Source organism: Melitaea cinxia, chromosome 10, assembly GCF_905220565.1.
Source record: "Melitaea cinxia chromosome 10, ilMelCinx1.1, whole genome shotgun sequence".
Classification (NCBI taxonomy): Eukaryota; Metazoa; Arthropoda; class Insecta; order Lepidoptera; family Nymphalidae; genus Melitaea; species Melitaea cinxia.
The window spans coordinates 17,305,305-17,319,316 of NC_059403.1; the positions used below are offsets into that span (position 1 = coordinate 17,305,305).

Sequence of the window (14,012 nt, forward strand, 5' to 3'; positions counted from 1 at the left end):
CGGGGAAAATGTTTTGGTGGTGTGTATACAGTAAGGAAATACATGCATTAAACTAATAGCTCTTTCATTTTACTCATATTATTTAAATTTTTAATACCAACATTAAGTTAATTCATCGTGAACAGAGTAATGACACTTGAAATAATATAAAGCCTATGTTTAAATGATAAAGTAAAGCCTGTGTATCATTTGGGAGAGAATTCTTCCATGTTTGCCCAACTAGTACCGCGATACATTGCTACAGCCAGAGTCAGCTCCATACCACATTCTCGACCACAATTTTCCATAGTTTGCTTGATAATAGCTGGAATAACACTCGCGGTTTACATCGGAAAAAACACCCTAAATGATAATACGTGGACTGATTAAAAGCTATATTGCATAAATAAAATTATTACTAAAATGTTTCTGGTAAAATGACTGGTTGGTGTTTGAAATAATTGTTTGCGGGCAAACGAAAAAAAACAGACTTCAATTATATCGACAAGTAATACAACGTAGGTAGATGAAAAATTAGTCAGTAAATACGCATAATCAAAGATTACTCCAAAAGTTGTAATCAGATCTCGATGAAATTTAGATGTGACCACATGATAAACATCGGCTTTCGATTATATTTTAAATTATCAAAATCGGTACACCCAGTAAAAGGTTATGTGGGTTTTTGAGTTTCCCTCGATTTCTCTGCGATCCTATCATCAGATCCTGGTTTTCTTATCATGGTACCACACCAGGGATATGTCCTTTCCAACGAACAAAGAATTATCAAAATCGGTTCATAAACAACGAAGTTTTCCCCGAACATACATCAAAAAAAATATGTGTGTGTATATATACGGTCGAATTGAGTAACCTCCTCCTTTTTGAAGTCGGTTAAAAAAATCAAGTACGTGCTATTTTTAAAGTGAAACTTCTTTAAAATCATTGTAATTTGAAAGTCGACGAAACGAAAATCCGTCACGATAAAGGAACACTCACATAAATGTATAGGATTAAGTCGGTGTAAGAATGTGATAGAATACATTACACAGTATTTTATATTGTCGGTGAAAAAAATGTCTCATCGGCCACTTTTCAGAAGTTTCACTTGTGTCGTGTAAGAATAGCACACATACGCTTTTTATACACTTATATCAGGACACAAATTTAGTCGTTTTTGTGATAAAAGTAATTTTTAATGAACGTACACATAGCCTCCGCCGCGTTGGCGCAATAGTTACAGCCATGGATTGTACCTGTTGCGTCGGCGGTAGCGGGTTCGATCCCCGCACATGACAAACATTTGTATTGGCCATACAGGTGTTTGCCGTGGTCTGGGTGTTTGTGCAGTCCTTGTGGGTCTCCCCACCGTGCCTCGGAGAGCACGTTAAGCCGTCGGTCCCGGTTGTTATCATGTACACCTGATAGTGATCGTTACTCATAGTAGGGAATATATCCGCCAACCCGCATTGGAGCAGCGTGGTGGATTAAGCTCTGATCCTTCTCCTACATGGGAAAACAGGCCTAGGCCCAGTAGTGAGATGTTACAGGCTGAAACGACGACACATAGCCACCCCCAAAGGTCATCAATGTTAACTATAAAATTCTTAATACCGTTCATTTTATACCGTTGTTGTCCCCCCACCCCTTCCTTTAAAAGCACTGGTCACCTTAGTCACCACAGGTACACAATACTGCTTGAGATCAGTGCTATTTAGCTCTGATCTCCTGAAAGTTTGAATACCTCCCCAGTCGGGCAGCTCCAGATTTTCAACAGGATATACCTCAATAAGCTATGCAATTATCAAATACTTTGGGACATTATAGAGAAACCCATCTATTACCAGCAGCTCTATCCATATCCTGGTCTTGCACCTCCCACACTAATTCATCGTGTATCTGTAGCAACAAACGCGCTTGTACTGGTGGGCTGGCATTACTCAGTCTTTCAGTAGTTAGGATCATTGCCATTTTGCATAAATCTGCTGCCGTACCTAAAAATTTTTGAAGGAAAAAAGAACTACTACAAAGAACTACTTACTTCAAAATTTATGAAATGTTAATGCGTTGCCTTTTTTGATACCTAGGTGAGTGTTTTGCGTGCAAGACAAAAGTTTTTGTAGTATTAAGTATATTCCTAATTATTAATAAAGGGACAATTAAAACAAACTGTAATTTCCTTACTTCAGATCATGTCAAGAATGAACGTATTCCGACGAGACTACTTGCCAAGGCAGTTTCAGAAAATAATTTAACTTTTTGGTACTTAATTACAAAATAGAAGACAAACAGAAAATTAAAAGGTCTTGGGTTGCTAACTTCACATATTTCAAGATACATTTTTGTTTACATTCATGTAAACTAAATGTCAATGATAATAAATTGATCAGTTCAAGATTACTTATAGATATTTTACACAACTAGGGCGCCAAACAAGCGTACGGCCCACCTGATGGTAAGCGTTTACCGTAGCTTTTAGACGCCTGCAACACCAGCAGCATCGCAAGCGCGTTGCCGACCTTATCAATCAATTCTCCCCATGAGCTCTGGTCACCTTTCTCACCAATAGGAACACAACACTGCTTGAAAATTATTATTATTGAGTATTATTTAGCTGTGGTCTTCTGTAAGGTCGAGGTATCCCAGTCGGGCTGCTCCATTTTTTGAACAACAATTTGATTTTGAAACCTACTTGCATAAAATATTTTTTAAATTCAATTATGATATGTGTAATCTTCTAAAATTGAAGATACTTTCTCAGTTGGGCTGCTCCAGATTTTGAGCAGAATATATTTCCTATGCCCTACCCCAGTCTCGTACATAAACACGTTTATGTCTCAATTTGTACACCTACACTGACACAATACCATCTCCTGTGATCTTCTGTAAATTCAAGATACTTTCTCAGTTGGGCTGCTCCAGATTTTGAGCAGAATATATTTCCTATGCCCTACCCCAGTCTCGTACATAAACACGTTTATGTCTCAATTTGTACACCTACACTGACACAATACCATCTCCTCTGCCCCTAGGTTGCCTGGAAAAGATCGCTTTTCAGCGATAAGGCCGCCTTTTGTACCTGATGATACTCTGTTTAAGTCCATATGTATTATTTCTGTTTTGGTGTACAATATAGTGTATTGTTATGTTATGTTAAACAAGTTAGTCTTAGCTTACTCCCCATGTGGCCCTTAGCCGATATTACCTTGAATGACAAAGTTGACTGCTTGTCGTTCTGCGTGAGATTTATCTGAGAAGTTAGAACTGCTAATATTCTGGAAAGTTCTTGCCCGCCCACTTGCGATTGTAAGGCGACCCTTGCGCCTCTCACATTCAGATACTACTGACCGACCGAAACTTTTGAGGGACGGAAACGTTCCTTAGGACAGAAAATAGGACAGATATCTGGTATACCATGGTAAATATTTATTATAAACTAGCTGTGCCCGCGACTTCGTTCGCGTGAAATTTAACAAAATAATAATTGTTCAGTTCGCAGTAATAAAATAAACGCTTCAGCCTGTAATATCCCACTACTGGGCATAGGCCTCTTTCACATAGGCACCACGCTGCTCCAATGCGGGTTGGCGGATACATTCCCTACTATGAGTAACGATCGCTAACAGGTGTACATGATAACAACCGGGACCGACGGCTTAACGTGCTCTCCGAGGCACGGTGGAGAGACCCCACTAGGACTGCACAAACACCCAGACCACGGCAAACACCTGTATGGCCAATACAAATGTTTGTCATGTGCGGGGATCGAACCCGCAATCGTCAGCGCAACAGGTACAATCCATGGCTGTAACCGTTGCGCCAACTCGGTGTCAATAAAAAAATAAATAAAAAAAATCCTAAAATAAAAGTAGCCTAAGTTACGCCTTATTATATCAGCCATCGACCGGTGAAAGTCCCGTCAAAATCGGTCCAGCCGTTTCCGAGATTAGCCGGAATAAACAGACATACAGACATACAGACTAAAATTATAAAAAATGCTATTTTGGTATGTTGGTATATACATGCATATGAATTTAGTTAAAAGCGATTATTTTAATATAACAAACAGATATACCAATTTTATTTATTTGTATACATACTTAAATAATTTAGGTGATTGTTTTGGAAGTCCGGGTGTATTAGCGATGATAGTCCAATTAACGTATTTGTACGACTAATTGATTCTGGTTTGTCTTTGTGTCTCAGAGAACGGATAAAACGTACAGCCACGAACGTTGTCGTAATAACTACTTGACCAAGATTTGATTTAGAAATTATCAACCAACTTACAGCAACATGGAGTTTTATACTCCAACTTTTACTGGTTCGGTGTTGTTTGTCCCTACAAGCCTTATTTATGGAATGTTTATGGCTATAAAATTTAGCATCACTATTACAGTTATTACATGCATTACAAAAATGTATATAGCATAATCAGATAGTAACTATAGGGTACAGAATGTTATTAAAAAAACGAATTTGCTTTAGAGAATACGACAGAAGTAAAACTTATTTAGCAATAGGTCTGCACTGTGTCTTAGATATACGAAACGTAACTGGCTATGAGAGGAAGAGAGAAAGAAAATATGGGATCGCACCTCACTCTCTCTTGCTCCGTTCACTTCGCCCGATAACATTTCGTAAAATTCTCGTCACGCTTTCACCAACTTACTCCCCAAGATTCCCAACCGGATTACTCCCGAAACGATTACAGATATAACATTTAATTATGTTTTAGACGACTCAACTGTTAAAGCTGGTCATGACGGAGAGCACTTCTTCATAGCCCAGCGAGAGGATTTCCATGAGCTTCCTAGCGCCCGCACCGTACAGGCTCGCGTACACGATGCGCTTGGTGCGCTCTCGGTCTTCACCTGTCACGTCTGCTTCGGGCTTCTTCAGCCTAGTTATTAGGTCGGGTTTTTTTTGTATAAAGTCATGTCCACAGGCTTATAATGCCCGTGCTTTTGTTATTCCGACTTTTTTTTACTGATCGTTTACTTGGTACACTACTGCAGCTTACATTAAGAAAACTAATTATTCCATCTTAGTATCTAATGCAGACGTGATTCCACCGACCAAAATTGTGTTAATTAGTTCGGGGTTATGGCATTATAAAATACCTCAAGATAGAGTCAATTATTTCTTAGAGTATGGGTACATATGGGTAAAAACATATGGATACGTTTTTGTCAAGTACCTTGTTCTATAATATTGACAGTTCCATTTGGTTCCTTAAGTTTAATTTTAGTTAATACTCGTTGATCTTGTTTAAAGGGTACTTTTAAAAAAAACTATGCAACACATAACAGTAAATTAATAATGAAATTGTTATCAAAAAATAAGTGTGAAAGTATTAAATAGATCAAATTTAAAAGCAGTAAAAAATTGACCCGTTACCATTCAGCAGCGAGAACTCTGAAGATGTCTTGTCCTCGCAACGCGTCTTTCAGTTTATCATCCTTCGCGTGTATTGCGAACACACGACACTCCACGTGCTTGAAGTCCGCTGCTAATAACTTGAAACCCAAGCGTGGTACGTATACTGAGCGGAACTCGAGTGTGTGGTCCTTCGAGCCGGATACTGGCAAGTTTTTTTTTTGAGCATGAAGTTTTTTTAATTTAATAACTTAGGAAAGTATGGTATTGTTGATTAGAAAAATCTTAGTATTGACGAAATACTAATGAGGAGTGACCGCCTACTGCCCATTGCCGATTTCGATTTAGTTCTAATTTATTGTACCCGAAGTAAGAACTTCAACAGATAGCCAAGCGTTTAGAAAATATAATTTCTTTACCGCATTTAAGGTAAAATAAGAACTGTTTATTTTAACCCTATTATATCTTAATTTAAAGCGAAGCTCTGTAACCGAGATATAAATTTTAGCGAAATTGGTGATAACGAGTAGACCTCCTTCTAAGTCAACAAACTTTAAGTAAAATCTCTGACAAACGGCAGGAATGGCAATTTCAAAATTTCAGAGATAAGTTCGACAAAGCTTAAAAACAAAAGTGGGTAAATAAGTTGTTTATGACTACTGCAGCTTTATTCATCACAGTTTTTACTCACCATCGTCACCTTCCTTTGGAAACAGCACTAGTGCAAAAGGTGTTTTAGGTATAGCTTGGAGATTGGGATTGTTCGATGCTATCCGACCTGTCGCTGCTGCTGTTTGATCCCTTAAGAATACAATCAAAGTCATACGATATTTGTCCCTTAAATTAGGTTTTTTCCCAATTTAAACGATTTATCATAACATAATGTAACGAATTTAAGCGTTGTAGGATTATGGAATTGTTTTTTCAACTCTATAATCCTATAATTAAAAAATAATGATAATCTGTTTTCTGGAAGCAAACGAAATAAAACTACGCTGTACGTAGCTTAACAACAATATGCCTAATTGTTTGTTATGTAAAAAAAAAAGTAAACCAATGACTTTTGTGCTTAAGCACTTTAACAAAAATACTTATTGGGAGAATTAATGTATTTATTTTTTAACCGACTTCCAAAAAAGGAGGAGGTTCTTAATTCGACTGTATTTTTTTTTTTCTTTTTTATATGCATGTTACCTACATCAGAACTTTTGACTGGGTGGAGCGATTTCGACAAATTTTCTTTTAATCGAAAGGTGGTGTGTGCCAATTGGTCGCATTTAAATTTATTTGAGATCTAACAACTGCTTTTCGAGCTATATCTAATAATGCGTTTTTACTTGACGCTTTTTTCGTCGACCTACGTTGTATTATACCACATTACTTTCTACTGGATATACCGATTTTGATAATTCTTTTTTTGTTGGAAAGAAGATATCCCAAGTTTAGTACCATGATAAGGAAACCAGGATCTGATGGTGAGATCCCAGAGAAATTGATGGAAATTCTTGAAAATCCGCAATAACTTTTTACTGGATGTACCGATTTTGATAATTCTTTTTTTGTTGGAAAGGGGATATCCCTGGTTTGGTACCATGATAAGAAAACCAGGATCTGATGATGGGATTCCAGAGAAATCGAGGAAACTTCTTGAAAATCCGCAATAACTTTTTACTGGGTGTACCGATTTTAATAATTTTTAATTTAATCGAAAGCTGATGTTTGTCATGTGGTCACATATAAATTTTATTATTATTACTTTTTGAGTAATCTTTGATAACGCGCAGTTACTTGACTATTTTTTCGTCGATCTACGTTGTACTACTCGTCTATGTAATCGAAGTCGGTTTTTTTTCGTTTGCGAGCGAACACAATTATTTAGATTAAACTAGTAAATAAATAATTTTTAAACCAAGTTGGTCTGATAACTCCATCTTTTACGTGCTGGGAAATTCCTGCCACAAACGTTGCATGAGCTTTGTGTAAATGTCTGTACTCCAATATCAATTTCGGCAGAGGATGAACCGAAGTGAGACAGCGTAGCTGTAATTACAATAACCTATATTAACTTGTTTGAGAATATTCCTAAATCATCGATACATAAAATAAAAATTGAACGGATCGCTGTCATCAAAATATAATTGGAATAAATCTATCAACGCAAATAGCACCCAAAACAATGATTTTTAGAATTTTTGTTTGTTTGTCTGTGCGTTTGTGCACCCTAATCTCAGAAACGTCTAATCCGATTTAGATGTAAAAAAATGAGTTAGAAAACACAGAATAATTTTTAAGTGGGAGTACTTATTATGAACTAGTGTCTAGTATCATTATTTTCCCTTCTCCTACATAAATGGCTATGCCCAGCAGTGGGATATTATAAGCTGAATCAATCAATCAATATTTTTTCCAGTTATAAAAGAAGAGACTATTTCGCATGTAATATCAGGGTAGTAGGAGCATTTGCTGTTGCACTAGAGTTTTGTCTCTGGTCATGATGATAGAGTTTGTTTTGACTCTGGACTCTAGCTCTCGTCGTTATGGACCATTGTGAAGCGCTTATTATATTACACCTCTACTTACCATGGCCTCAGCGGTAGACTTCGCTCCCTTACCAATCGTCTCTTTGATCTTGACGTTAGACTTTGTGTCTAACTTCAACTCATCGTAGAGAATCGTCCGAACTTGTACTGAGGAGTTAATTTGGAAGTTCTTTCCAGCTGCTTTGTAGCACTCAGCTTCGATATCGTTCATACGTCTCAGTAATATGTTTTCCATCGTCTTTAATTTATAGGTGTCAACGGCCACACCGTGATATTGCATTTCTGATGAAAAACCGAAAATCGGGAAAGACTAATTTTATTATTTATTTTTATTTTATACTTTAGTGTGTACTGTGTGGCTACGGTACTAAAGAATTTAGCCACCCCCTCTCTTCCCGTGGGTGTTGTAAGAGGCGACTAAGGGATAACACAGTTCCGCTACCACCTTGGAACTAAAAAAGCCGACCGGTGGCGGGATAACCATCTAACTATTGGCTTTGAAATACACAGGCCGAAGACGGGCAGCAGCGTCTTCGGTGCGACAAAGCCAGCCCTGCGGTCACCAACCCGCCTACCCAGCGTGGTGACTATGGGCAAAACACATGAGTTCACGTTATTTTTGGCGTAAACTTGTGGAGGCCTATGTCCAGCAGTGGACTGTATAGGCTGTAATGATGATGATACTTTATTGTACACCCATAGATAAAGTAAAAAAAAAATAGATAACGCACCTAGAACAGAAAACTGAAGCCACTTTTTTAAAGATGTGTGAGTGAGTGAATTGTTGACACTTTTTAAAAAAAGTCCCTAAAATTTTTATTAAACAATTAATTTAATATAGGTAAAATGGGTATGTGAAAATAAAAACCTGTTTATAGTTTTAAATATATTTACTCCTTTTTTCGATTCAAATTGTTACACAAATCTATTGTAGCCGTGTTTTGATTTATTTAATTATATAAATCTGTGTCAATGAAAACTTGCGTTTTTAAGTTATTGATGATTCCTCTGAGGGGCAAGTTCCTGCTTTAAAGACGTCTAACTCTTTGCTGTAATAAATTGATTTTATTTTTACATTTTTTTAAAATCAAGTTCCTGTTTTTTTAACTTTTCTCTTAGTTTATGTTTTCTAGGTGTATCAAAGATTGAATCTTGGTTGACGACTGATTTAGACTCATTCGGTAGATCCTAGAACAAAAAATATAACATTAAAATACGTAGTAGTAAGTAGCAGTATGTACTTGATGGTACTCTGCAAAGTTCAAGTTTTGTACCGTACATGTCAGCTTTATCAAAATTGTAGTAGTGTTATAGTTCATTTCGGCTCAGTCGTAAAGCAGCTACCCATTCATCTCCTATTAAAATATTCGTTGGAAACCTAAAACCATGATATTTAGTAGTAAAATATGAGTAGTTAATTCACAAATTTAAACAGAAACAAACGAGTTAAAAATTCATATTTAACTTGACTTCAATTTAGGAAAAACATAAAAATCACACGATAAAAAAAAAAACAATAATGTTGTCCACTTTCTACTTAATTATTTTTCTATGATGCCTACAATTTACTTACCCGCATTTTGGGCTAATGGAAATAAAAATTACTGGTAACACTCCCTCGGTACGTCATTTCGGGACATCGAAATTATAAGTTCCGAATAACCTCAATATTATTTTGGAATAACAAGAAATATAAAGTTTTGTATGTACTTACGTGTGAAACGATGTTTCTTCAGACTTTTTATTCACTTTGGTATTGTTTTTGCACCATTTAATTACATAAGAACGGCATTTTATAGGCAAAGTTACTGTACGAGGCCCCGTGAGATACTAACGAAAATGAGCGTAGTTTGATGCATATGTGTGCGTGAGCGCGTGTGTTTACTTGAAGGAGCCGAGTTTTGTGGCTTCAGTTACAACAAAGGCCGCGCATTATCTACTTTTTTTTACTTGATCTATGTGTACACCACAAATATATTACAAACAAAGCATAAAGATAGTTACAGACAGTGAAGTACAATTGGCGGACTTATGGCTAATTAGCCATTTTTTCCAGACAACCCATTGACACAAAACAACAAATTTTAACATGCTATTCTGATCTGCACTTGGATCGGCTATTAAAATTTTAAAAATACGAACGAGAAAAATTAAACCCAGTTGAACTTTAGGGCAAGCTAGTTTAAACAACAGCAAATTATATAAAATTTGCCGAATTACATTTAAATTGCGTTATATAATAATAAGTTTACCAACAACAAAAAAATAAAGTTTACCAGCAACAATCGGCAAAATCTTCATTTCGATGTCGACAAAGACCTTCCAGAGACCGTTCTCTACCAACATAGCTCGCAAAAAAACTGAACAATCTTTAAGAAGGGTAATGTACCACGCTGCTTTTTGTAACGTGGACTCTGTTGCTATTGTGAACTCTGGTGTGTAGTCTAGGAGCTTCTGTACGTCAGAGAAATATTCTGGTGGCTTGTCTGGATTAATTAAATTCGACCCAATCTGACATGTACAATACATACATATATTAAAATTAATATACTGTGTGGCTACGGTACTAAAGAATTTAGCCACCCCCTCTCTTCCTGTGAGTGTCGTAAGAGGCGACTAAGGGATAACACAGTTCGCTACCACCTTGGAACTTAAAAAGCCGACCGATGGCGGGATAGCCATCCAACTGCTGGCTTTGAAATACACAGCTCGAAGACGGGCAGCAGCGTCTTCGGTGCGACAAAGCCAGCCCTGCGGTCACCAACCCGCCTACCCAGCGTGGTGACTATGGGCAAAACACATGAGTTCACGTTATTTTTGGCGTAAACTTGTGGAGGCCTATGTCCAGCAGTGGACTGTATAGGCTGTAATGATGATGGTTAAATTTAATATTATTCACTGCATAGATTTAAACAACCGCTGTGGTATAGTAGTGCGTGCACTATGCGCGTGCCCGAGCATCGGCGGTTTGCGGGTTCGATTCCCACTCGGGATGGATATTTGCTTTTGTACAAATATTTCTTTCCGGTTTGGACGTCTGTCCTCGTGACTCCTCCCACCATACCTCGGAACGTACCTTAAGCTGTTGGTCCCGGTTGTTGTCATATACACCTGATAGCGAGCGTTAGTCATAGTTGGGAATCGGTCAACCCGTAGTGGAACAGCGCAGTGAATTAAGCTCTGATCGCTCTCCTTGATGGAGAAAGGCCCTAGGCCTAGGCCCAGCAGTATTCACATTCTGAATCGTGACAGTATAAACTTTACAAGTGAGTAAGATTTTCTCTAATCTTGTTTATGATTTCATGAGAGGTTATATTATCAAAATTCAGCAGAAAATTGTCTTTAAATACAGGTATAATCTTATTAAATTACGGAAAATTTAGCATCGTGATACAAATTTTTAGACAGGCATCAAGGTTGCAGGGTGTTTCTTAGTTGTTTTTTTTTTTTTTTTTTTGTTAACAAATCACGTGTTTACCGGAAAAAAATACACGTGATATCTCAATATACACCCCCCTGTTCTTGAGTTAATTTGTGATTTTTTTAACACCCCCCCCCCCCCCTTTACGAGCCTAGCATGATTCATGGACAACCCCTTAAGTATTTCTCTAATAAGAAAAATTTAAAAGGCATTTACGTGCCCATTGGATATTTCTAGGCAGATACATCATTTTTTTTTTATATATATCACTAGTTCGGCAAACAAGCGTACGGCTCACCTGATGGTAAGAGATTACCGTAGCTTATAGACGCCTGCAACGCCGGAAGCATCGCAAGCGTGTTGCCGACCCAATCCCCAATCCCCAGGAGCTCTGGTCACCTTACTCACCAGCAGGAACACAATACTGCTTGAAAACTGTATTATTTAGCTGTGGTCTTCTGTAAGGTCGAGGTACTTCCCCAGTCGGGCTGCTCCATATTTTGAGCAGGAAATTCCTACTGTGCCCTACCTCAGTCAAACATTACACTACCTACCCACACATTTAATATATAAATACCTTCACATCTATAATGTTGCAAATGTTGAATGACAAATCAAATACACACTTCAGATATATAATCAAATCTTTAGCTTCGTAACATATTAGTGTATTAGCTGTAAAAATGTTCTTTAGTATTTCACTGGAACAAAGCAGAATTTATATTTTTTCTATAATTTGATATAAAATTAAACAGTTTGTCCGGTTATATTTCTTACGATAATCCGTTTATTTTTTCTTGGAAATAATAGAAGGCATCTTGAAACTGGAGTAACATGCCTTCGGGGACACAATTGTCGTCTGTGTGTTGACTGTTTAATTGATTGAATCCATTGCTGTTACGCAAACAATTTTAAAATTACTAAAAATTTAAATTTTTCAGTAAAAATAGGCAGGTGTAAATACTAAATTTTAACAAAATCTATAAAAATTTCAAATTCTAATGTTAAATTGATTTCATCTTAACCAGAGATCATCTTTATTAATATATTAAAAAAAAAAATATCAGGAGAAATAAAGGGTCAAAAAATTTGTCAATTTTTGGCCAAAACAAGACCAAAACCTTTTCCATTTTAAATTTGTTTTATTTTATTCGATTGATTAAATAATAGTAATCTAACCGATATGTCAAGACGGTTATCACTTCGCTATCCTTTATCATATCTAGCTTATTCCTATAATCTTTTATGTTACTATCGTTAACAATATGTATGACGAACTTTACATCTTCAACAGGTAACTGGGATTTGATTGGAGCTACGAATTTAGGAACTTTCTTATCTTTGACTGCCTTTGTTACGTTTTTTGAACTCTTTGTCTTAGTCTCGACGTCTGTTTCTTCAATAAAGTTTACGTTTAGTTTGACTTCATCAACTGCTTTTGGTTTTTTAAACTTCATTATTCCGTCTTTGTTTGCTAATTGAGACTGAATCGTCTTTTTATTGCTTTTTACATTTGAAATTATTACATTTTTAAAATTGTTCTTTTTAGAATCTTCTTTAGATGGTTCATGTTTAGAGATGTTAGCCGTGTTGTCATATTCGGAGCTTTCAATGTCTATATTATTATTGTTTGCCGTTATAACGATACCGTCAAGCCAATTTTTTACCGTCGTCGTATATTTCTCTTTACGGAATACATTCGAACTTACTTTTTTCACTTCTTTTGTTTTAGATTTTTTAGGTGGCTCAGTTATTGTTGCAACTTTACGTTTTCTTTTAGTATCTTCCTTTGGTACAGAATCTACTCTAAGTTCATTATCGTTAATATTTTGTGAGAATTCTACATTAAAAGTATGTTCATCGGAATTTTTATTTTTTTCGTCGTTTATTTCGTCATTTAAATTAAATTCTTTGAATATTTCGCTATCGAACATGTCATCCCATGATATAGCTTCCCTTATTTCTTCGTGTTCATTATGTATTGTATTAGACCTATCGGGTGAACTTTTCTGATGGGGTATTAAATCAAAAGAACTTCCTATTTCGACGATATTTGTGACAACGATTTCGTTTACTGCATTTATATCATCGAAATCGATTGTTTTAAGTAAATCGGTTGAACAAGATTTAATTGTGTGTTTATTATTAATATAACTGTTTTCGTTATTTATTTCATTTATTACTGGCGGTGTTATAGGTGTACTAGAATCGTTAAATCTGTTGAATTAAACGAAATATTTAAAAAAACCCTCGATAGGAAAGAAAACCTTATGTATAATTTAATGTAACCAATGCTTTTCACATACATTTAAATGTAATTTAATATTTTGTTTATTTAATAAATTATACTAAAAAAGTAGTAAGGCACTTACTTTATTATTCTTTTATTATTATTATTAGTGTGTCTTGGTTGATTAAAACTGTTCAACGTACATTGCTCTTCTAGAAAAAGTATAAATTTTAAAGCACGTCTTATCAAAAAATATAAAATAATAATTATTATTTAAAATTAAACCTAGCTTACCATGTTTTAGTTTTATTAACGTGGACATAACCTTTTGTCCAAACGGGGATAAATGTTTTTCACATACTCGAAGCAAGTTTCGATTTACATACATATTATTTTCCATTACTCTGTACCTTTTTAAGACTTTTGTGAAATCGAAAAGTTATTTAAATAGCAATTAAAGTAC

At 35.9% G+C, this 14,012-nt stretch overlaps 1 protein-coding gene across 1 annotated transcript; it reads right to left on the minus strand.

The window, feature by feature from the left end:
• Positions 1–60: 60 nt before the first annotated feature.
• Positions 61–13,949, minus strand: LOC123657494 (DNA polymerase nu-like). The gene is made up of 15 exons (XM_045593037.1): positions 13,844–13,949; positions 13,029–13,357; positions 12,732–12,812; positions 12,499–12,695; positions 12,097–12,213; positions 11,897–12,020; positions 10,175–10,409; positions 7,939–8,180; positions 7,268–7,398; positions 6,059–6,159; positions 5,380–5,563; positions 4,728–4,882; positions 3,185–3,358; positions 1,824–1,973; positions 61–304 (listed from the first exon to the last, which is right to left on the minus strand). The coding sequence occupies exons 1-15, from the start codon at positions 13,947–13,949 to the stop codon at positions 186–188; spliced, it is 2,445 nt and encodes an 814-aa protein (XP_045448993.1). The 3' UTR covers positions 61–185.
• Positions 13,950–14,012: the final 63 nt, after the last annotated feature.